Source organism: Notolabrus celidotus, chromosome 23 (assembly GCF_009762535.1).
Source record: "Notolabrus celidotus isolate fNotCel1 chromosome 23, fNotCel1.pri, whole genome shotgun sequence".
Classification (NCBI taxonomy): Eukaryota; Metazoa; Chordata; class Actinopteri; order Labriformes; family Labridae; genus Notolabrus; species Notolabrus celidotus.
In genome coordinates this window covers 18,082,501-18,105,329 of record NC_048294.1, presented here as the reverse complement: position 1 = coordinate 18,105,329, position 22,829 = coordinate 18,082,501, and the positions used below count along the sequence as shown (strand labels likewise).

At 39.6% G+C, this 22,829-nt stretch overlaps 1 protein-coding gene across 39 annotated transcripts in view; it reads left to right on the top strand.

Moving 5' to 3' along the window:
• The first annotated feature begins 3,393 nt into the window (after positions 1 to 3,393).
• mark2b (MAP/microtubule affinity-regulating kinase 2b) overlaps positions 3,394 to 22,829 on the top strand; it is a 69,559-nt gene continuing 50,123 nt past the window's right edge. For 4 of the 39 annotated variants that reach the window (XM_034676325.1, XM_034676324.1, XM_034676327.1 and 1 more), the window contains exon 1: positions 3,428 to 4,717. In XM_034676325.1, the coding sequence (XP_034532216.1) occupies positions 4,667 to 4,717 (51 nt within the window). In that variant the 5' untranslated portion in view covers positions 3,428 to 4,666. Of the gene's footprint in view, positions 4,718 to 22,829 lie in introns of all 39 variants that reach the window. The other 35 variants (XM_034676354.1, XM_034676333.1, XM_034676326.1 and 32 more) reach the window with 23 other exon arrangements.

The following is a 22,829-nucleotide window of genomic DNA, read 5'->3' as shown; positions in this document are numbered from 1 at the left end:
AAAATTTAATTTTCAAGAATTTCCTTACTTCTAAACTTTGGTATAATAAATGATTTACAAAAAGCTTAAAATCCCTGGTAACATCTGTGTGCTTCATGCTCTAGTGCACTAAGATCCTACACTGATGTGGATGACTTTAACTGGTTGCCAAAATAACCAAGATGTGCATGTAAGTAGGACTGAGCATGATTCTTGTTGAGATGATCTGAAATGCAAAAAGGGCTGGGAAACAGTCAGACAATAATGTATTAACAGTCAATTTATGTGTACAATATAGGATGCCAGCCTCTATAAAGAGAATAATTGGCTTCATATTAAAAAAAAGTACAGAGGGATATATTTGGCCCTGAAATAACTAGAGATAAAAAGTCATGTGACATAAAACTCATACAACCCCACTTCAAAAACACTGAAATGTCCCTTTAAAGTGTTATTTCTTCTTCAAACAAAAAATCAATGTGGGTGCCAAAATAGATAAATAAATACCCTGTAATACACTGAGGTACCCTGCAGATGGCGACACTTAATCACTTTTTCCTCAACGACAAACACCACTCACTCAGTTCATGTAAAGTCCTAAAGAATCAGAGTCAGTGAGTTCATGTGGCTGTTAACATGACTGGTTGTGATATTTTCTGACATTTTTCACGGATTGCAGGTCACAGAGCACCACACAATGCATGCAACATCCTCCTTCTTGTCCACCATGAAACTGGACATGCTCCAATACTCTGAAAAGGAAATCAGTTGGTTTGGTTTGAATTGATACTGCAAGAGAAGTTACAGGAAATGCACAGTGGTATATAAACAAAGCTTTTAATGTTATAGAAAGAATCCTTATGTACTGAAAACAGAGGTGTTTGTCTTCTGTTATGTCTCTGACAACACTCCCTCCATCATGAAGGATGTGATGTTTCCCTTGATTCATTGGCAAGTGGTGCCAGTTGGATGCTTTCCCAGTCATTACTAACAAGCCTCTCCAACCCCTTCATTTTATCATTTCTTGTTCATTTATTCCCACAGTATCCTTGCATTGAGTGTATGGTGAACATCTGGTATTGTGAAGAGTCTCTATAACTCCAAGTTGAAGAGTTCAAACATCACTTGCTAAGGCAGCCGTATTATCTTCATCAGTCCATGGCTGTTGCTAAGTAACTTGAAAATGTCAATGCCAGCTGTCAACGTCTCACAGGCAGACTTTAAGGTACATATTTACAGATGACGCTGTTTTCCCAGCCGTGATTGTAATAAGGAAACATAGATTAACTGTAGTAGAGTATAGTTTTATAATTAGCTGTAGCAAATGACAAAATGATTGAGATAATAAGCATATTCCAAACAAAGGAGGCATGAAAGTTTTTATTTACACATGTTAGAATCACAATTCTGCAATTCAAAGCTAAGTAGCCTTTCCCCCGACCGTCTAAGCCTATAGCAGCATAACTAAGAGCTGGTCCAATCCTGAGCCAGCTCTAACTATAAGTTTTATCAAAAAGAAGAGTTTGAAGCCTACTCTTAAAAGCAGAGAGGGTGTCTGCCTCCCCCCTTACTGGGAGACGATTCCAAAAGAGAGGGGCCTGATAACTGAAGGTTCTACCTCATATACTACTTTTAGAGACTTTAGGTGCGACCAGCAGGCCTGCATGTTGGGAGTGTTCTAGAGAGGTAATAGGGCACTTAATAGGCACCACAGTTCTTCAAGATGCGAAGGTGTCTGACCATTAAGAGCTTTGTAGGGCAGAAGAAGGATTTTAGATTCTATTCTAGATTTCATGGGAAGCCAATGTAGAGAAGCTAATACTAGAGAGATGTGCTCTTTTCCTAGTTCTAGTCAGCACTCGAGCTGCAGCATTTTGGACCAGCTGAATAGTAAGAGAGTGAAGAGAATTTTCAAACCTCACTTGATTGTTTAAAGGGTTTCCATAATTTTAAGAGTGAGGTGTTATTACAGTTGTCTTTTTCTAGAATTAGCCAGTCAGGGCATACTAGCAAATTAAGAAATACATTTTTGTTCACTTTTGCACTTGGTTAATAAAGTGATGTACAACATTACATCACTACATTTATAACAATCTACTGTTTGTTAATTTAAGGTCAAATGGTTAATTAAAGTTTCTCAATATTTTCCATGGATACCCTTCTGCAGTGATACACTGTTGTGAGGGCAGTTAATGTGACAAAAACAACAATGCAAAATAAATGAATTAATAAATAAATTAAGTGTGTAGTCGTTTGTTCCAAAACAGACTGGATTATCTGGCATGTAAAGGTTAAGTGTGTGACAGGTAAGGCACCATAACTGTGTCCAACCCTTCATAACTTTATTGAGAGATAGGCTCTACTGGAAAGGTAAAGAGAAAATAAGAGTAAATAAAAATGCTTTCATGTTATTAAATCTTCAGATTTTAGGTTCAATATTGGGTTGTTGTTAGGGATTCTGTTTTCTCTGACAAAATTACCGCTAGTGGATCTTTAATTTACTATTCAGTAATAGCTTAATTGGACTCACATAGTACTTGTTTGGGGGTCCCAAGGCTGAGTAGGTACCCTATCTTGTTGAAGACACTGAGCTTATCAACGTTATAGGGCAACATTAAGTATGGCAAGCCGTCCAGGAAATAAATATTTATTGAATGGAAGTCTGAATATATGGAATGAAAGCTAAAATAAGTAGTCTGAATACACCACTTATAGTGGTATTGTGTCATTGTCACAAAAACTTTTTTGCAACAGTTTATTTAAAAGCGAATTCAAAGTTGTTCTTTTGTATTATGTAAATTATCTGGGTCCTTTTCTTGACACTTAAAAACATCTGATATCTGTATTCTCTCTGAAAAATACAGACTTCATTCCATATATTCAGACTTCATAACATATATTCAGACTTCATTACATATATTCAAACTTTCATTCAATATATTCAGACTTCATTCAATATATTCAGACTTCATTCCATATTCAGACTTTCATTCCATATTCAGACTTTCATTCCATATTCAGACTTTCATTCCACATATTCAGACTTTCATTCCATATATTCAGACTTTCATTCAATATATTCAGACTTCATTCAATATATTCAGACTTTCATTCCATATTCGGACTTTCATTTCATATATTCAGACTTTCAGACTAGTATATAGGCTATATCATAATTTTCTGAACGCCTTGCCATTAATAGGTAACAATGCAGGACCCATGTCATGTTATATGTGGTGCAATTATCAAGACATCAAATAATCATAAGTGAGTGACACATGAGTGAACCTTGGACTTTGGGGTTCTAAGGTCAGTCCTCCTGAAGTATATGACATTTCCGTCCGGATGTGGAGATCATAAACAGTCCCCTGCACCTGCCATTTGCCAACCTGTATTAAGTCGCCAGTACAGATTCGGAAAAAGCCGAGCAAAGTCGAATGCAAAACAGCCTCCCTCCCTCCTCAATCCTCTCTTTCAGTCGTGGTGCAAGCAGCCATGTTGCCTTGAGCTTGTTCCGGTATCAGGGCAGGATCGTGCGCATAGACTGCATCGGGCGCAGCTCCTCGCCTCTCTCCCTCTCTCCCCCTGTCGCCCGTCACACGCACTTCGCAGCGAGAAAACCTGACTTTAACGATAATGGATTTTACAACTTGATGATTCCTTCCTCCGTCGGCTGGCCACGGGAAGAAGAAGAACAGCAGTCTGGGGTACGGACAGGACGAGCTGGTGTATATCGCCACACTGCACTGCAGCAGTGCTGAACGACCTTATTCCAATCACGCAACACAAGGAAGAAGAGCGCCGGTGGTTTCCGTGGATTTGGAGTTTGGAGGGTTGATCTGTGGCAGGCAGGAGGAGAAGCTAACTAGCTTTGCTTCGGAGGAAACACGGAATTAGCTAGAGCTACATTGGCTAATATTGACGAGCCAGTTACTAGCTAGCACGACAGAATAATCCGTGTTACTCGCCTTGCCATGTGACATTTCTATATGCTGCTGCTTTTATTTTAGGATATCGTGTCCTGGATGTCTCACTGGGGACATTTTGAAGTGTTTTTGTGAATTGGGAAGGTCGAGACCTCGCCGGGAATAACTTTGGCCTGAAAGTTTGCAGACCTCTCTTTAAACCTGAAAGGAAATATTGACAAAACGGAACAAAAAAGTGGAGACTGCGTCATGAAAACAACTCTGGAAACATAATAGTTGTTTATTCAGAGAGAGTTGTGACTCCAGCAGCCCTTAGTTAGCAGTGGTTTAGCATGCTAATTGAACCCTGACTTCTTCTTCAACCATTTCCCAACTTTTCCTCAAGCTAGCTCAGGAAGCTAGCCTGCCAAAACCTAACAGCACCACTCTAATAGATAACTTGGCCGATACATCCTGATTGGGAACTGAATGCTTCCACACTCAGACCTTAGCTAAAGAATAAATTCCCTTTTTTATGTTGACGTGCTTGTTGACAAACATGGGACGTGCGGTTGCTGCTAGCTAGTTTCTAGCTAGCTGGCTAACTCTGCTAGCCGCTGATGTGGGATTCAACTTGTTGATTCTCTGGCTCTCTGTCGTGCTGGACATCTGTTGGATATTTACGTGTATCACCAGCTACACAGATTTTAAATGCACAAAAGACACTAAATAATTTTTACACCGTTCCTTCCCCTTTTTTGGAAACATCGACTCTTCCAAGAATGTCAACTCGGATCCCTCTGGTGCAAGTAATCGAGAACTCGACCGGGCAGGTAAGATGCACCTTTAATTTGATCTTTCAAAATACTTTTACTTTCTTAACTCTTATTAACACTCCTGTCATGTTCGTTTCTTAGGGACAGCAATAATGCCTCTGGGTCAACTTGACCCGGGGCATATTTAATGATCCAAAAGTGTCAAAATACCAATACACATGTTTTAAATCTCATTTTAACTCAATTTAAAGCAATATTTAGTGCACTGGTGTTCTTTAATTCTCACAGATCATAGTTCAATGAGGATAACTCACTTTTTTAAAATGAAAATTCGTGTTAAAACTTTTTTAATGTACATTGAAAATCCCTAAATATAAATACAATAGTTTACATGATATAGTTTGTTGTTTATTTTATTTTACATTTTGATTTTTTTATGTATTGCAAATGTGTGAAATGAGCCATTTTCGTTGTATGTGTTGTAACAATTTTTATTAGATTTTTGAACTCTAAAATGGGTCAGTTTGACCCACAATATAACAGGAGGGTTAATAATAGTAGGGATTTAATATTCGGCCCAGGTTGGCCTTCAGGATTCTTGTCCCTTTGCTTTCCTCGGTCTCTGTTGTCTTTGCCACACAGCAGTGATTCACCAGCTTGCCTACGCACTCACTCTGGATTTCCCACTCCTTGCAGAATAGAAGAATAAATTTAGTTTTCTGTTTAGTCTGTGTGTCAGAGCATGTCCTCCTACTTGACTTTTCAGTACTTTGACCTGTCGCTACATAGACAACCCCAAGAGCTAGTTCCATATAAATACATAAGAACACAGTAGGCCAGCCTCTCTTAGCTGCTGAACTTATGTCTCATAACACATGGGACATTTTAAAAATCAGAAACATCAATAATCAAATGAATACCATAAAACATTTATTAAGTTACCTCATTAGTGTGTAGATAGTTAACTTAAGTTGGATATTTGATGTGTTTATATTAATTTATTTGTTGCATTTTGTATGGATTTGTGAATACTGAAGTTCAGGCATGGTCTGCAGTGGTGATATTTTGAATTATAAAATTTTGGCACTGGGTTTGTAAAATACATTTGTTGGGATTTTAGTTGTGGAGTTGGTGTATAGTAAAACAAAAGGGTCATTCAAGTTCTTGTTGGAAATCCAAACTTGTAAGATACAACATCTATCGGTTGGGGGAGTCAAAAACAGCCGCTTTTGATTTAATACAACTGACTTTCTCTTGAAGCCAGGGACTCCTAAACACAAATGAAATACCAATTTATAAAACCCCTATCAAGTTGCAGAAGAGATTTTGAGAAAAGAATTAATTGTGTCCATTCATCTGAGTAGTAAAAAACTTTGTTGGTGTAATTCAAAGTTTAAAAGGCAAAACAACAACTACTTGCATGTGCACTTTATTAGACCGCATGTACCCTCAAGACTGCAGTATCTAGACACTTTAATCTCTAAACTCACATGAAAACCATTACACTATTCAACAGTACAGTACTAGCATTACGTAGATGAAACATCTTTTATGAGCGCTGGATGGAACATGTATTGAGTCTACATGTAAACAGGGCAGCCGACAGATGATGTCAGCATGTGTGTGAAAGCTTAACCTGTTTCTATATTGGTGTTGCTGGAGTATCTATAGGTATGTAAATGAAGCTGTGGTGAGGATTCGTTGTGACAGATTGTTCTAGCTGTTGGTCAGAAGCTTTGAAGGGTACAGCATAATAAATACAGCGAGTGTGAACATGTGCAGGTGATGTTGGTGAAACAGTGGTTATAAACATAATATGAAACCGTGAACTGGAGGGTGACAGTCAAATAGTGCTGTTTTACTTTCTGTCTGTCCGAAATGCAGCACCCCTCTGTCTAATAAATTGAAGCCCAACCCTGGTGTGTAAACTGCACCTGAACAGCCAACCAGACCACAGCCCTGCTCTTAAAAACCAATAGGGGAGTCTCTCAGTGTTGGACACTCTAAGGTTTAAATATTATGTCTGTCTTCACTTGTTGTACAAACAAAATGCCGAAGGAAGTTGTGTGTTGATTCCATGATCTCACTGTGTGCGTTTGTGTGTGTCCATTGGAGTTAACAGGAAAGCAAATCAACAGCTCCACTTGTGTGTAGGTGCACGCTGGTATGAGTGACACATATGGACACTCGCAGGGATACACCCTTACCTGGAACAAAGGTCATAAACAGTAAAGTTGATTATGTAAGTCAGACTTCTGTAGCCTCTCGCATACACACAGAAGTGCCCTTACACACTCTCGGGGTAGGCGATATGACCTACGGAATCAGTATTATATCACAGTATTAAAACATGCAATGTGATACTCCGCTCATGTCGGGGCCTGAGACCAGAGGAACTACGAACTGGATCTGTGATCAGATTTTTTGTCTCTCTCCCGCCTCCCTGTTTGTATTTTCAGACCTTTTACTTTAGTCACTGTTTAAGTTGTAATAAGCTGTGCCATTTCCTGACATGGCTATTTCAGGAATATAACAATCAGGGACTCGTATAAATATGTTTATCATTGAATTAACTGAGCTTTAGTGGACAGTTTAATCATGAGTAACAGCCACAGTCCACCTCTTCTAATTAGTTTGGATGTAAGACAACCGTGTCATCACTTGAAACACACTTTTCAAGCAGGTAGACCCGTTGTGATTAAGACGCAAATCCCTCCAATGCGCTTGCTTGCGTCATCAAATTGGAGAGCAAAAGTTTACCTGACTGCTGTGCCACACTTTACCTTCATTGTTAACAATGACACCTGCTTTGACACGAGGAGGAGGCGGTGTGCTTAGGTAAGCAAGCTCGGCTGTGCTCGGAAGTGTCTGAAGCTGAACACACAGTGGACATGGATTTGCTCTATGTTGTAGTCAATCACAAATCACTCCGTTACAACCACTTTTTTAAAAACCGGCCACCATGGCTGCACCTGCATTGGAGGTAAATCTGTGTTGTGTATGGGCTAAAACTAAAATGCAAGTTAAAACCAAGCGGTAAACTTCGGCTGTGAGTATTGAAGCCAATGCGGAAGTGTTAAAAACTGCAGTTTCTCGAGTGTCCGCTTGAGGCTTGCTCTGGAAGTACAGGGCACCACATACACACCAATTCAAAAGCCGATCTTTACAGCAGAAATAAACATGTTTACAGCCTGGTACAAAAAAACGAGTGTAGTCTGGATAGCTAATTTTTCGATCGGCACACACTGTACAGAGGGCGATTTTTTTCATAACGCGGCTGTATTGGAGATATTAAGATTACAAATTTTCCATTATGAGAGGCACGGCTGACTTGATTGACAGGTGGGAACACTGTAGCTGTTGGCGAGGAGGCTCAAAGCCCGCCTCTTAACCTCACACTAGCTCGACAGAAGTAAGGTTGAGTTCAGCATTTCCAATATGGCTCCGCCGCTGATTGGCTTAAAAACAGCACTCAGAAACAGATGGGTGCATAATAAAGTCCATTATTTATACAATCTATGGTTGAAACCAATTATGACAAAGTATAGCAAAATCCTTATCATGGCTGAATATGACACCAGTGATGGTATTCAAACCAGTACACACACGAACTGTCTATACCTAGTGTGGTTTATAAGGTTGATGTCATAATTGGCGTGTTTGTTTTGGACATATTGATATAATACACAGTTGTACAAACACGTCAGCTTTGACCTTTTGCTATTACCAAATGTTCTCACTCAATACAATAAGGTAATAGCTTCAGGAGCTTTGGATAAAACAAGATTAAAAAGTCAGTCAAAAAGTGAAACTGCTCTTTACAACATGATTCAACAACGTATGGTACTGGCAGTGATTGGAAATGTACACACCAGGCAGAATACTTTGTAGTGTGCAGTATTGTTCAACAAGCTGCAAGAAGTCTGAGGGGAGATTAGCTGCTGTTATGGCAATCTTTCACAGCTGCACATTCAGGCTTGAAAGCGTATACAGCCAAAGTGCAATACCTTGGTGATTCTAATAACACTCACACTGGACTTCCTGGTATGCCCTGCCCTGTACCCAAGTCCCATATGTGTTTTGCTTTTGTGCCACTGTGGAGCTGAAAGGACCCTTAAGCAGCATTGGCACAGGATTAGTATTACCTGGGGACCTCTGGTAGTTTATGAATGACCCCCTGACGTCAGGGTTTGATTTGGCACATTTGCACCGGACAAGCATTTTAATTCAAACACACACAAGCTGCTCCAAAGTCACGCAGGTACACAAGTGTATTCAGGTTCAAAGTCATTGATTTACATTTACTGACATTTCTGTTTGAAAGCGTAGAGGCGCTTCATGACATCCACTTTAACTTTGGGGGCATCGTTGCGGCTTACAGTGTACAGCCTGCTGGAAAGTAATTAAAAGAAGTCTCCTCTGTTCTTGAAAGGTAGTAAACCCAATGACAGGGTCTCACATAATCCTTACCAACCTAAACTTTTTATTTTAATTTATTTCAAACAAATTCAAGTTGAATTAAATTGAGATTTACTTCAGATTAATAATAAATAGTAGAATAAAATAGTGGTCTTATAGAGAGGAGATTAAACTACGGCACCAGGGTTAGCCTACAGGCCTGCGTGGGTTTAAAAGTGTTGTTAGGAGTTACAATAGCTTTTATCTTTTATTGGGAATATCATCATGTGAACGATTCTAGAAAGTGAAATTCCTGTAGGAAGTGCCAGACATTTATCATCAAAGTAAAGTTTCTGTTCTGCTTTAAAAATAAAGTAAAGTGAATATAATGATATGCTAGCTTGATTACTTAGCTGCTGATAAGCAAGAATGCGCTGTTTACTTTTTAAAATCAACGATTACTTTGAATTTAGTGACAATATCTGAGTCTCATCTATGTCATCATTTATGTTCAATGCCAATAGCACTTTATACGAGTTAGCGAAATTGCATACATAGATTAAATCTGTTAAAAAAGATAATTTGGCAGAAATTGGCTACTAATCCTTTTTATCTGAGGATTATACATATAAATGTTTTTTTTAAAGATCTCTATTTGAATTTTGTATAAAAAAACAAAACAAGTGGATGAATGGAAGAAACAATAATAAATGAAAGTAATAAATGATAATGATTTAAATAAAAGATTAATACAAATAAGAAAATGAATAACAGTGAAAATACAATAAAATAATTAAGTGCAAAAGGTAAAAAAAAACCAATAATAACAATAGAAATAAACAATGATATTAATAATAATACCAAAAACAAACTACAGGTGCTTTTCGACTAGAAGTTCCACAAACTACTCTTCCAAGAACTAAATGGTTACTGCATTTTGACCACAGGCTGAAGTCCCAGTATGATTATGCAAATAAGCCAATCAGAAACATTCAGTATTGCAGGCCCTGCCCCTCATAGTTCCTGGACCTCTATTAAGTACTACCCACAATTAATTCAGGGCTTTTCAGGGCAGAAAATATCTACCCCAGAGCTAAATTTAGACGCTGGTTCTTGCGGTAAAAAAGCACATAGTTCTTGGGGAAAGTCCCTAGTTCCGGGGTAAAGTTCCTGCGGTCGAAAAGCACCTTAAGAAATAAGGATTATATTTTTAAACGGGTAAATTAATTTGGTTGTAATTGTCAGTAACTTATTAAATAATCATAGAAATAAACATGAAAATATAGGGATGAAATTATATTTGTGAGAAATTGCCCACCCCTACTGTGTAGCAAACTAATACATAAAAAACATTACTTTACTATGTCCAATGTAGCCTCAAGAATATGATTTGCTCTGGAATTTATACTTCACAAATGACAGACATGTTTTAATGACACTGAATTAAAAACACACACACGTCCTCCAATTATTACAGAGTATCAGACGCCCCTAGGTAAGGCTAATCTCCTACAAATAGGGCCTCACACATCCCACATCACCTAGCAAGGATTTAGGAAGATTTAGGGGTGACAGAAAAAAGTCTAGGGTCATGGCAAGTCCTTAACTGGGTTTGTAGGCAAGAGGTCATAGATGGATACTCCCACACAAACAGTCTGTTTTAAAGCCCATGTATAGAAAGCCCTCGGTGTCAGGTCTCAAGACACAGAACAAAATGGCACTGGACATGACGGCAGGCTCAGAGTCGACATGACTGTGTCTCCGTCAGGAACCCAACTGTGTTTGGATTGTGGTGGTCAATGTGCCTCTGGTAATAGCAGATAATTTGTATCTGAAACAGACTGATAATGATACTTTAATGTTGTATACTCTGGAAGCCCTCATCTCTAGATCACTCTCATATAAAGAGAAGTGACTTGTGACATCTTCCTCACTGTTCTAACGGCCGGTATGTGGAGTGACTTTCATTTGATGTGTCCAGGTTACACAAGCTCTTTTATCTGGTTGTAGATTTGAGGAACTTATTTAAATATGACATTCAACACCACGTGAGACCAGCTGAAAGTTAACACCAGGTCAAAACACAGTGTTAAAGCATGGAAGCTTAAAGTACAGTTTATATCACGCATTGTGTCTTACATTGAAATATCAGGGTACATTTTACCCAAATGGGGAACATCTCCTGTGAAATGATCTGCTGTGGGTTCACTCTGGTTGTCCACTTCCTCGCCATGATCTCTTTATTGTCTGATTTCCTGTTTTACTATGTTCCCTCTCTATTCATGGAGCCACGTCTTCTGAAGAGACAGACTGATGCAGCCAGAAATACTGGTCTGCCTCTTCAATTGTTACTTCATCCTCCATTTCATTGTTTGGGTAGCTGCACTAGACAAGCAGACCGGATCCTGCCCACATGGAGGTGTGATGGATCTGAAACAGCTTTTGTCCCTGTGAGGTTTCCTTATTGCAGAGGTCATGTACAGAGAACCAAGAACTGATTAAAATACTTTTTTATTGTGAAAATATTTTAAATATATTCAGCATTTTCCTGCTGACTATGTAAAGTTGGGCAGTATCCAAATTTTGAAACCTTTAAACCTCCCCCACATATTCCCAGGGTATAAGGTATTACAGTCACTAATTAAAAAAAATAATTTATACAAACTTAAATAACAACAAACACTGTGTACAGATTTTAATCACAGTACCGCTGTTAATAAAATAATTTACCAGCGTTATTATGTGAAATTTGGGTTCACTCATGTTCATTACCCTCCAGTGACTCCCACCAGTGACTCCCCCAGTACTGGAGTCAACTTTTTACCATCTTTCTGGTACAGAAATTGAAGTTTGGTTAAGTTTCCTCTTAAAAAATAAATAAAATCAACAGAGAAGTGGCTAAAACTGTGGGAATTAACATTTCCCATGTTGAAATCAAGCAAATCTCCGGTCTCAAACTGTGAAGCCCATGCGGAAGTTTTATAAACTGCACAAAACCACGTAGACACCAGTTAAAAAAAGATGATTTTGCAGCATTTATAAACATTTTTACAGCCTGGTTCAAAAAACGTGTTGGCTCTACATAAGTAATTTCTCTATCGGCACACACTGTAACGGGTGATTTTTTTTTATAAACGACGGTTTAGAAGACATTAAGATTAGAAGTTTTTGCCCAAATAAGGACATGACTGACTTGACTCCCAGACGAGAACACATAGCTGTTGGCTAGGAGGCTCAAACACCGCCTCTTTACGTCACACTTTGACTGGTTGAGTTCCACATTGCCAATATGGTTGCCGCCGTCCATGGGCTTCAAAACAGTGCTCAGAAACAGATGGGTGACGTCACGGATACAACGTCCATTATTTATACAGTCTATGGATGGAATTCAGGATTTCAGTAGTATGAACAGTAATGGCTTTAGCATTACCTGCATGGCTAACGGCCAAATCCACCGTATCCGTGTCCGGTCCTTCACGGATCTGATAGGTTTCTATTCTAGTCAAAGTGTTAACATTATGTAAACACTGCAGATTTAGATAGAGCTGGACAGGAAGTAAGGCACCAAAACAAAATAAAATCATCCGGTTAATTTTCAGAATAAAACACTTTGTGGTATCACCAGATCGTATTTCCCTTAACTACAACAACAAACCATCATGATGAGCGGAGCTAGGCCTGTAGTCAACAGGTCAGAGGGTTTCAGAGGACAATAAAGACAACATGGATGAGGAGAGGAGGAGGAGAATCTTTGATTCAGTAATTACCGTGGGAAAACCTTGGTCACGTGACTCCAGCTGTCTGACAGTCGGAGACGGATTGGACACGGATCTGGTGGTAAAGCAGCCAAGCATGCTTCAGATTTATAGAATATTGACTCTATGTTTGGTGTTGCTGGTGTAACTTTTTTGGACTAACTTTTTACACAAAATTGCACAAAGATTCACCAGAGTTTAAAAGTTCAGGCTCACTTGACCACGTTAAACGTTTTGGTCCGTCCACCATAAAGACCTTCTCAACGTTCTCCAGCATGAGACCACAACAACGCAACGTCTGGCGAAATATGACAAAACAAACTTATGTTAAATTCTGAGAACAGTTTGTCCTCGAGCTTATCAGCACTGATGAGTCACCAACAATTACAGGTTCTTGACACCCATTCCTATTGCTCATGTAGTACCTGTGCGTCACCTGCCTGTAAACATTATGCTGCTGCCTCACATTATCTCACCTGGATGATGAAGGCAGCTGTTCAGTTATGTAAGGCGATTATTCTTGAGTGTTTTCCAATTATCAGCCACACCTGTCCTGGTGCTACTGAACACTGTTTAACCATACATTGCTTGTAAACTGAGCCGAGGCGCTACAGGTTGCTTATTTATAGTGACTTGACGTATAAACCACCGTACTGTGTAGTCAAAAGGTAGCACGATAAAGTTAGCTCTCATTTAAAAAGTGACTATCATGAGGCTCGTCATGTGGTTAAACATGGTAAACGTCTCAGAAGTAACACAGCTGCAACCCACAAGTCTATTTTAAAAGGTTTATGAAGAAACGAGATGCTCCACCTGTAGTCTCTGGGGTCCTTCAGACCTGGGTGATCTGATCACAAGTGGACAGCTTGTATGAGCATCAATCATTCAAGCTTTATTTATAGAGCACCTTTCATACAAATCAAGTGCTTTACAGCGATTGAAAACAAGAAAGAAGCAGAAATAAAATAACAGCAAGACATATTAAAAAACAAAAGTGGATTTTAAAATAGAGGATAATGCACACTGACAATAAATGTGTAATTAAAATAAGTTAAAACGTCAAATTAATATTAAGAATATAAATAGTTAAAATTAATAATTTTAAAAAGGGTAAGAGTTGATAAAATAAAATTAAGGCGAAAAATGTCAATGAGAATGAGTAGATAAGTGTAGATAAATGAATACAAATAAAATAATATAAACAGTTAAAATTAATAAAATAATAAAGCAACATTTAAATCAATATTACAGTAAAAAGTAAGTAATACAATTGTAAAACTCTACATGAAATCCAGACTGAATAAATACATTTTTAGTTTACGTTTAAAAGTCTCAATATCTCTAGCGGTGTGAAAGCAGCGTCACCAAATGTTTTTGTTCTCCAATTAGGAACAGCTAAAAGAGAGGAGCCGGAGGGTCTGAGAGGCCTTCCTGGTTAATACACTAAAAGCATCTCTGATATGCAGTCTGGTGCGAGGCCATGCAGCGCCTTAAAAACTAATAAAGAATTAAAAATCAATACGAAAGAAACAGGCAGCCCATATGAAGATTGTAAAATAGGCAGAATGTGTGCTCTCCTTCTGGTCTTCGTTGAAACTCTTGCCGCTGCATTTTGTATTAATTGCAGTTTGTTGATTGTGTGAGCATGAGCATTCACACTCGGCATATCAGACGCCTCCAAATGCACCTCCAGTGACCTCTTGTTTAATACAGCGAGGGGGAGGTAGATACTCTCACATGTGGACTGGGAGGGACAGAGGAGCAAAGTGTCACAGAGTGGAGAATGATGTGATATAAAACTTTGATGCCTCATGAAGCCTAATGTTCCCATACAGTTCTGCGGCCTATCACGGAAGACTACACTGGAGACTGGGGTCTCTGTTGACAATGAGAAATGGAGAAAACGATAGCCTTGATTAACACACAGATCCACAGTACAAGACGTCTGTATCCTCACCACACTGCACTATTATAATGATGAACTACTTAGAGGTGTCATTTCCTGATTGTGTCAATCAAAGCATGAGGAAGCTGGCTGGATGCGGAAATACAGGACAGATAGTGTGTCCTATTAAAAAGGGGACAGAGCATAACACATATCTGCTCATCTCCTCTATATATCAACAGTATCTTTAATATTTTTATCATTAAGTCTGATATCCTTTTCTTTCATTGCATCTCTAACTTGCACAATGTCACTTTTTCTTGCCAATCAATCAATCAATCTTTATTTGTATAGCCCCAAATCACAACAAACGTTATCTCAAGATGCTTTTACAAACATAGGAGGTCTAGACCACTCTATGTTGAATTATTAACCACCATGAGCATTGCACCTCGCAGTATTTAGCTAGTTACAGTGGCAAGGAAAAACTTCTTTTAACAGGCAGAAACCTCGAGCAGAACCAGACTCATGTTAGACAGACATCTGCATCGACCGAGTTGGGGTTGGAAAGAGGGATAGAGGAGAATAAGAGAGACAAAGTCATACATCAAAAAACTAAGCACATTCTCCCTTACCATATAGATACATCTTCGTACTCCACTGTAATGCATAAATGTATTCAAATGCTGGAATGACATGACAAGTCGATTTTAGACTACTATTTTCACAAGTTAAAGCAGGGACATATCAATGTGGAGTGGTCTGTTATTTATGATCACTGTTGTGGATACAGGAAGGGTAGACGGTCCTAAATGTGGCCCAGGATACATGAGCATAACACGCCAATGTGGACATGTGGTCTGAGTGATTGGATCTTAGTCCATCCTAAAGGACATATTGAAGTGTGCAACCAAGCTTGTGTAACTATATCCACCTAGGCAGATCATTTAATTTATGAAGTAGTTGTGAACACATATTCCTTCAGTAATGGTGTATGTCTTTATGGATAAGGCCTACTCATCATAAAAAGTCAGTTTTTCAACTTGGAGAGGTGACCCATAGATCATGGACGAAGACCCAACGTCAAGGCAGGATAACATCCAGTCCCCTCTTACAGACAGGACTTGATCTTATCTCATATTAATCCAACATGAGCATTGCACCTCACAGTATTTAGCTAGTTACAGTGGCAAGGAAAAACTTCCTTTTAACAGGCAGAAACCTCGAGCAGAACCAGACTCATGTTACAGACATCTGCCTCCACAGAATCTACAGACTACAATGTAATGATGATTTTAATTTCCAAGTATCCATGCTGATGTTCAAGATTACCTCAACCTGCTGTTATTAATTTACAGCCTGTGAACCATGTTAGTTGTTCATGTTTTATTAACATGTACTTCAGAGTATAATATGCAGCTTAATGAAACTGCAAACAATGCTGTGCTTCTAATTTGCTTATGATCTGGTTTGATGAGCTTTGCATGTGCTGTTTAACTGTATAATAAGAGTAGTAGTCAGATCAGAGTCTGTCTGTCTGTCTGTCTGTCTGTCTGTCTCTCTCTCTGTCTGTCTCTCTGTCTGTCTCTCTGTCTGTCTCTCTCTCTGTCTCTGTCTCTCTCTCTCTCTCTCTCTCTCTCTCTCTCTCTCTCTCTCTCTCTCTCTCTCTCTCTCTCTCTCTCTCATTGAGACCTTTCTTCAGCCTTTGCTATAACATGTTGTGGTGGTGCGCTGAGGCAGTGCACTAAAAGCTAATGGGGAATTAAAAAGCAATAAAATAAGGTTGTGTTCTTCGATGCTTTCATGTATTTATACATCCGCTTCTAGTAGTAGCAACTTCACCGCATGAATCACATGGTGGTGAAACCTTTCCATGATTGGTGAGGGGGCATCTAATTCTGCCTTTCAGTGTACACTTACTGTCACTGGTAACCGCCCATGCTTGTGAATAAGGAAATGTAACTTATTTCAAATGCTGCAGTTTTGATATAACAATGTCAAAATTTTACCAACACCAAGTTTATGAACACAATCCATGGTACATGATACTGGTTCTACCTAATACCTTATCGATCAGTGACAGGGTATTGTTGGTCACATTTTGGTATTTAGTTTATCAACACTTTTGAGCGTGGGGCGATTTTGGTCTAAGGGTCTAAGCGCACGCCACATGTACAGTGGCTATCTAGTTGCAGAGATCGCAGGTTCAGTTCCAGCCTCCACCATTTGCTGCATTCAAGCAAAAAGTGACTGATAATACAGTTAAACAGCACATGCAGGAGCATAGATAAATTAAACCACATCATAAGCACGGCAGTGTTTACAGTTTCATTAGCTGCATAACATACTCTGACGTACATGCTAATAAACAGCTAACATGGCTCACAGGCTGTCAATTTAAAACAACAGGTTGAGTTCATCTTGAATATTAGTATTGATACTTTGAAATTAAAATCATCATTACATTTTAGTCTCTGTCTAGGCAGATGTGTGTCTAACATCAGTCTGGTTCTGCTCAAGGCTTCTGCCTGTTAATAGGGAGTTCTTCATTGCCGCTGTTCTGATGGAAGTAATGTCGTGGAAAATGAGTTGGAATGAGCCTTGGAAGCGTATGCGAAGCCTGCTGTGGAAGATTCCAATGATCAGTTATCATCAAATAATCAAAAATTCGTAAAAAGTAAGGTTTTAGAAATAATGGGATGCATATTTGTGAAATCGAACAGCTATATCATAAATATCTTGATCTAAATCACATATCCATTATTTGTATAGTTTCAAGAAACATCTATTTGAAATAGTCCTTTTGTAAAATGTTAAATTTGACTTTCTAGCATTGTTAGAGAGAAGAAAATATCAGCCATATGATTTTCTGTATTATTAAAAGAAGAGAAAAGAAACGACAGCCCTTCATCTCATTAAGGCTCCTGTCTATTCTGGTTTGACCTTTTTAACCTGCACCAGAACCAACACAGTGGCAAAATTGCTGTCAATCCCCAAAAAACAATAGAAAAAGCAATCTCAGTAATGAAAATATGAGGTGAGTTGAGTACAGTTTGATGGATTTCACATGACACCCTTGAACTGTGGAAGTCTCAGAGAGAATCTCCCAGCCAGCTGTGGAGCTGGAAATCCAATAAAGCAGAGAGAGAGAAGATCCGCCGCATGCGAGTGTATCAACACAACTATGCTCACGAAGACATTTCTTATTCTCTATTGTTCACCTCTTTACCTTATTTCATTCATGCTCCCCTTGAATGAGTGATCCTGTAAACAATCTATATCACACGTGCACACACACGAGCACCAATTGCTGTCACGCCCAGGAAACCATAAATTATGCCTCTCTCCTTACCAGACCAGTCACCAGGCAGATGAACAGAAAGACAAAGCTAGCCAGGGCCCTAGCAACAGAGAACCTGCCACACAGACACTCACACACCCACAAGCACACACACACACACAGGCACACACACACACACAGGCACACACACACACACACACAGGCGCACACACAGGCGCACACACACACACAGACACACAGACACACAGACATTGGATCATTCACTTCATCACATTCATATTTGTTCTTGCTGATGCTCACACATACAAATAGGCTCTTTTTTCCCCTCAAACACGCAGCCACATGCAGTTAGCTGTTCATCAAATTACAATTAAGTGTGGATCTGATGAGTTGTGCTCGTCACCTCCAACCGAAGTCCCTTTTGTACAAGTAAGAGAGTACAAGCAGGTGCTACCAAGGCGTCTCACAAACAATGCAGTGAAGTTCAGTGCTTTGTGTGTGAGTGTTTGTGTGTGTCAGGTAGTCTAAGATAGCTCAGTAAAACAGGCCGATCCAGTCGAGCAGAGTGGTAGGTGTGGCGGCTAACTGTAGATCTGCGATTTGAAGGGCTTGACGTCACTCAGGTTGAAGGAGTGTGGATTTCTCTTTCTGTTGAGTCATCCGCTGTCAGTCTCAATGTGTGCTGTTCTCGTGATCAACGAATATGTTTGGTATCCTGAAACATATAAATAAACTTCAGACTAAACACAAACACAGGTGCATTTTTCTAGAACGTGGCCTTTTTATAATCACATTGAGCTCTTGTTCGTCTTTTATGATATAAATATTCTTCATTATTCTTTCGATATATCAAAGAATTCGGAAGTTTGTAACAATCAAAACTTTGTGCACTTCATAAACTGTGTTCCCTAAAACAATGTACTTCCTTGATGGAATTTGAAACATCTTGAAATTCTTTTAGTACCCTATCTATTGCCCAACATGATTCTAAAATTCCAACGGATCCATATCCAGTCCATCTCTGATCTGTCACGGCATCAGAGTTGATGTTTCTATTCTAGTCAACGTGTTAACTTCCACTGGATCTGCTCCGTTGTGCTCCTGCTGCGTCTCTGATCCGGCATGCCTGAGCCCTCCAGAACAGATACCCAAGACTACTATTTTTGCCGGATGCCGGAGCAAGACGTATCAACCTGCACAGAGCAGATGGAGCGGGACAGGAAGTCAGGCACCAGAACAAAATGAAAACATCTGGTTAATTTTCAGAATGAAACACTCTGTGTTATCACCAGATCGTATTTCACTTAACTACAGCAACAAACTGTCATGATGAGCGGAGCCAGGCCAGGAGTCAAGAGGTCAGAGGTTTTCAGAGGACTAGAAAGATAACATGGATGAGGAGAGGAGGAGGTTATTCATTAATGCAGTAATTACCACGGGAAAACCTCGGTCACATGACTCCAGCTGTCCGGTGGTCCTGCTCCGTGATGCGTTCTGAAAACGCAACCGGTGGGTGTTGACAGATGAGAGAGCATGGAACAGGACCGCAGCAGATCGGATACGGACCGGACATGGATTTGGTGGAAGTCCAGAGTAAGACTTAAACTAGAGTCCCATTTACCACCTTTTATTCTGCAGGATCAACTGTGTCCATTGGTATGAACGTTCTGATCCCTGCTGAGTCATACTGATTCAGAGATCCAATCAGATTGTTAAAATTGGGTTAGTTGGGGTTCATGTCAATCAGTGGTGGAATTGTAAACCAACGTCTGCCATACAACAAATCCTACTAAAATATGAGTGTGGCTTAAAGATTGTAGACGTATGTTTTTGTGCTCCAATTTGAAAATCTTTAATCCATGAACTGGGAGGTTTTTAGATTTTAAAAAGTTTGTTGTTGGTGCCAGGAATAAGTAAACCCCACGGTCAGGCTTAAAGTTCTATATCATTTGTGAACAGAACTGAGCGTATATTAAAAAATATTACAGTCCAGTTGCTTAAGGAGGGAGTATTATGCAGTTTATCAGGCTTTGTAGTCAATCAAATCAATCATTATTTGTATAGCGCCCAAAAAACAAGAACTTCCTTTTAACAGGCAGAAACGTCAAGCAGATCCAATCTAATGTTAGACAGCCATCTGCCACGACTGAGTTAGGGTTAGAAAGAGGGATATAGGAGAATAAGAAAGAGATAATGGTGTCCCTTTGATACCTCTGTAGTAGCTTTACAGAACTAACAACTCAAACAAGTCGTCATAAACCTAAGGCCTCTGTCTGAAACGCTTCATTTTAGGTCTCTTTTTAGCTTCTGCTTTAGTTTAAACTCAGTTCATCACAGATGTAACACATATACACAGTTTATAACCAGCTTACTTCCTGAAGCGAGCTAGCAAAAAACAGCTCCAGGAAGAAAAAGCAGTCTGCCTGTAAGTGGAAGGGGTTAAGCCAAAAACCGCCCTGGACTGATTAAAGCCTGATTTTGATGCATTTTGTTTTGTGGATTTATGGTAATTGTGCTACAGCGTCATTATGCCCAAACTGTCAATGATAAAAACAACAGTTCATCCTCTGGGTGAACTCATAATAGTGTATCTGTACCAAGCGGCAAACTCTGGTCTCAAACGATGAAGCCAATGCGGAAGTGATATAAACTGCAATACATCGAAAATCTGCTTGAGGCTGGCTGCAGAAACACCGGAAACCACATAGATATGAATGGGAAAAAGACGATCTTTGCAGCAATAATAAACATGTTTACAGCCTGGTTCAAAAAACGGCTTGGCCCTACAACGCTAATCTCTCTAATGGCACACACTGTATGGGGGGTGAATTTTTTTCTAACATGACGGTTCAGAAGATATTAAGATTATGAGTTTTGCCCAAATAAGGACATGACTGACGTGACTCCCGGTCGGGAACACACAGCCATTGGCTAAGAGACTCACACTACCTCACACTCTGCCTGGTTGAGTTCCGCATTACCAATATGGCTGCTGCCGTCGATTTGCTTCAAAACAGCTCTCAGGAACAGATGGGTGACGTCACGGATACTACGTCCATATTTTATACAGTCTATGATCTGTACCAAATGACGGTTAATAATACTGAAACATTACTGTTTTTGTAATTGGGTTAAATCTGTCTGTGGCTGAAATTACAAATATTACATTATTACAAATATGTATTTAATTCAATCTGAACGAGTGGTTTTTAGCTCGTTTGTACGGAAAGAGACATGTTTTGCTCCAAATGATTACATAATGGCTCATTTCAATATATGCAAACAACACAGGCACACAGGGACGCAGTGTAGTTTGTGGAGCATTCAACCCTTTGCGCGTACTTCGAGAATTAGACTTTCTTTTTGGATCGTTCGTTGAGCGGAAGAAAAGGCCATGACATCCTTTTGTGCTTTAGGTCTCCATACATAAACAAAAATCTTTGCACATTTTTTTTTATCGGTGCAAATTCAGCAATGTTTCAACCCTATACAAACCTTCACAGTCTTCTAAACCGCGTTGGCCCACATGCCTGGCTTAGACTCACTCACACCAAGTTGCATAGCAGCAGAACAAGGATGTGCAAGGAAGCGCTGAGCTCTCGTAAAGGTCCAAACAGTAACAGCTACAGGGCAAACAGGAGCTGAATTGATTTAACCTGCACACACACACATGCAAACACACATGTATATACGCATACCTGGGGAGCTAGGGTAATCTAGTTCAAGAGGACACACACACACACACACACACACACACACACACACACACACACATATATAGAACACTACATTCACAGCAAACTGAGACTTAGTGTTACACCACCTTGTTAAAGTAAGGGGCCTGTACCCTTCTGTGAGTCTGTAGAAGGGGTGGACTACAGGACCAAAAACTGACATAAAGGTTTTTCTTTTCTTTATGCAGTAATGATGTTATGTTATTTCATTACAAAATAAAAAAGGGCTCATGCAGTAACCTGCTGTGACCCCTCTCCCACTCAAACAAGCCTGAGATAAGATACTGAACTCATGTCTGCCTTAGCCCAGAGAAAGATTATTCTAAAGCCACTGAGTGTACAGTTGTCACTGAGATCATGTCACTGTGATGTTAATTTTCGTTCCTGTAGTGCTTCCCTGTTTGTACGTATTTCACATCTACTACTTCTATTTACAGTTCAAGTTGTGTTGAGATACCTGAAGTGACTGGAGACTTTTATTGTGAAGAAATGCGTGTCTTTGAATCAACTGAGGATAAGGTCGTCCGACCCAAACTTGTGAGAAAAGAGCGCAAGCCACCTCTGTGTTGGTTGGGAAGTAAATCTCCATTGTGTGTGCACTGTGTACAAAAACTTAAACGCGTGTTTACAGAAGTGATGACAGTACTGCAAAATCCTTGTTGTGACCATTGACTATATTATAAATGGACGTAGTATCCGTGACGTCACACATCTGTTTCTGAAGCCTTGTATTGAAGCCAATCGTTGGCAGGAGCCATATTTGAAATGTTGAACTCAACCAAACAAAGAGGAGGGCTTTGGGTCTCCTCCCCAACAGCTCCAGTGTTCCCGCCTGTCAATCAGCTGTGCCTCTCATAATGGAAATCTCACTCCATTATCTCACTCGATCGTCTTTTTTGAATTGGTGTGTACGTGGTTTCCGGTACTTCTGGAGCCAGCCTCAAGCGGACACTCGAGGAACTGCAGTTTTTAGCACTTCCGCATTAGACTCATAATTTAGACCGGAGGTTGCCGCTTGGTGCCGATCAAGAAATCAGCTATCCAGACTACACTTGTTTCTGTACCAGGCTGTAAACACGTTAATTTCTGCAGTAAA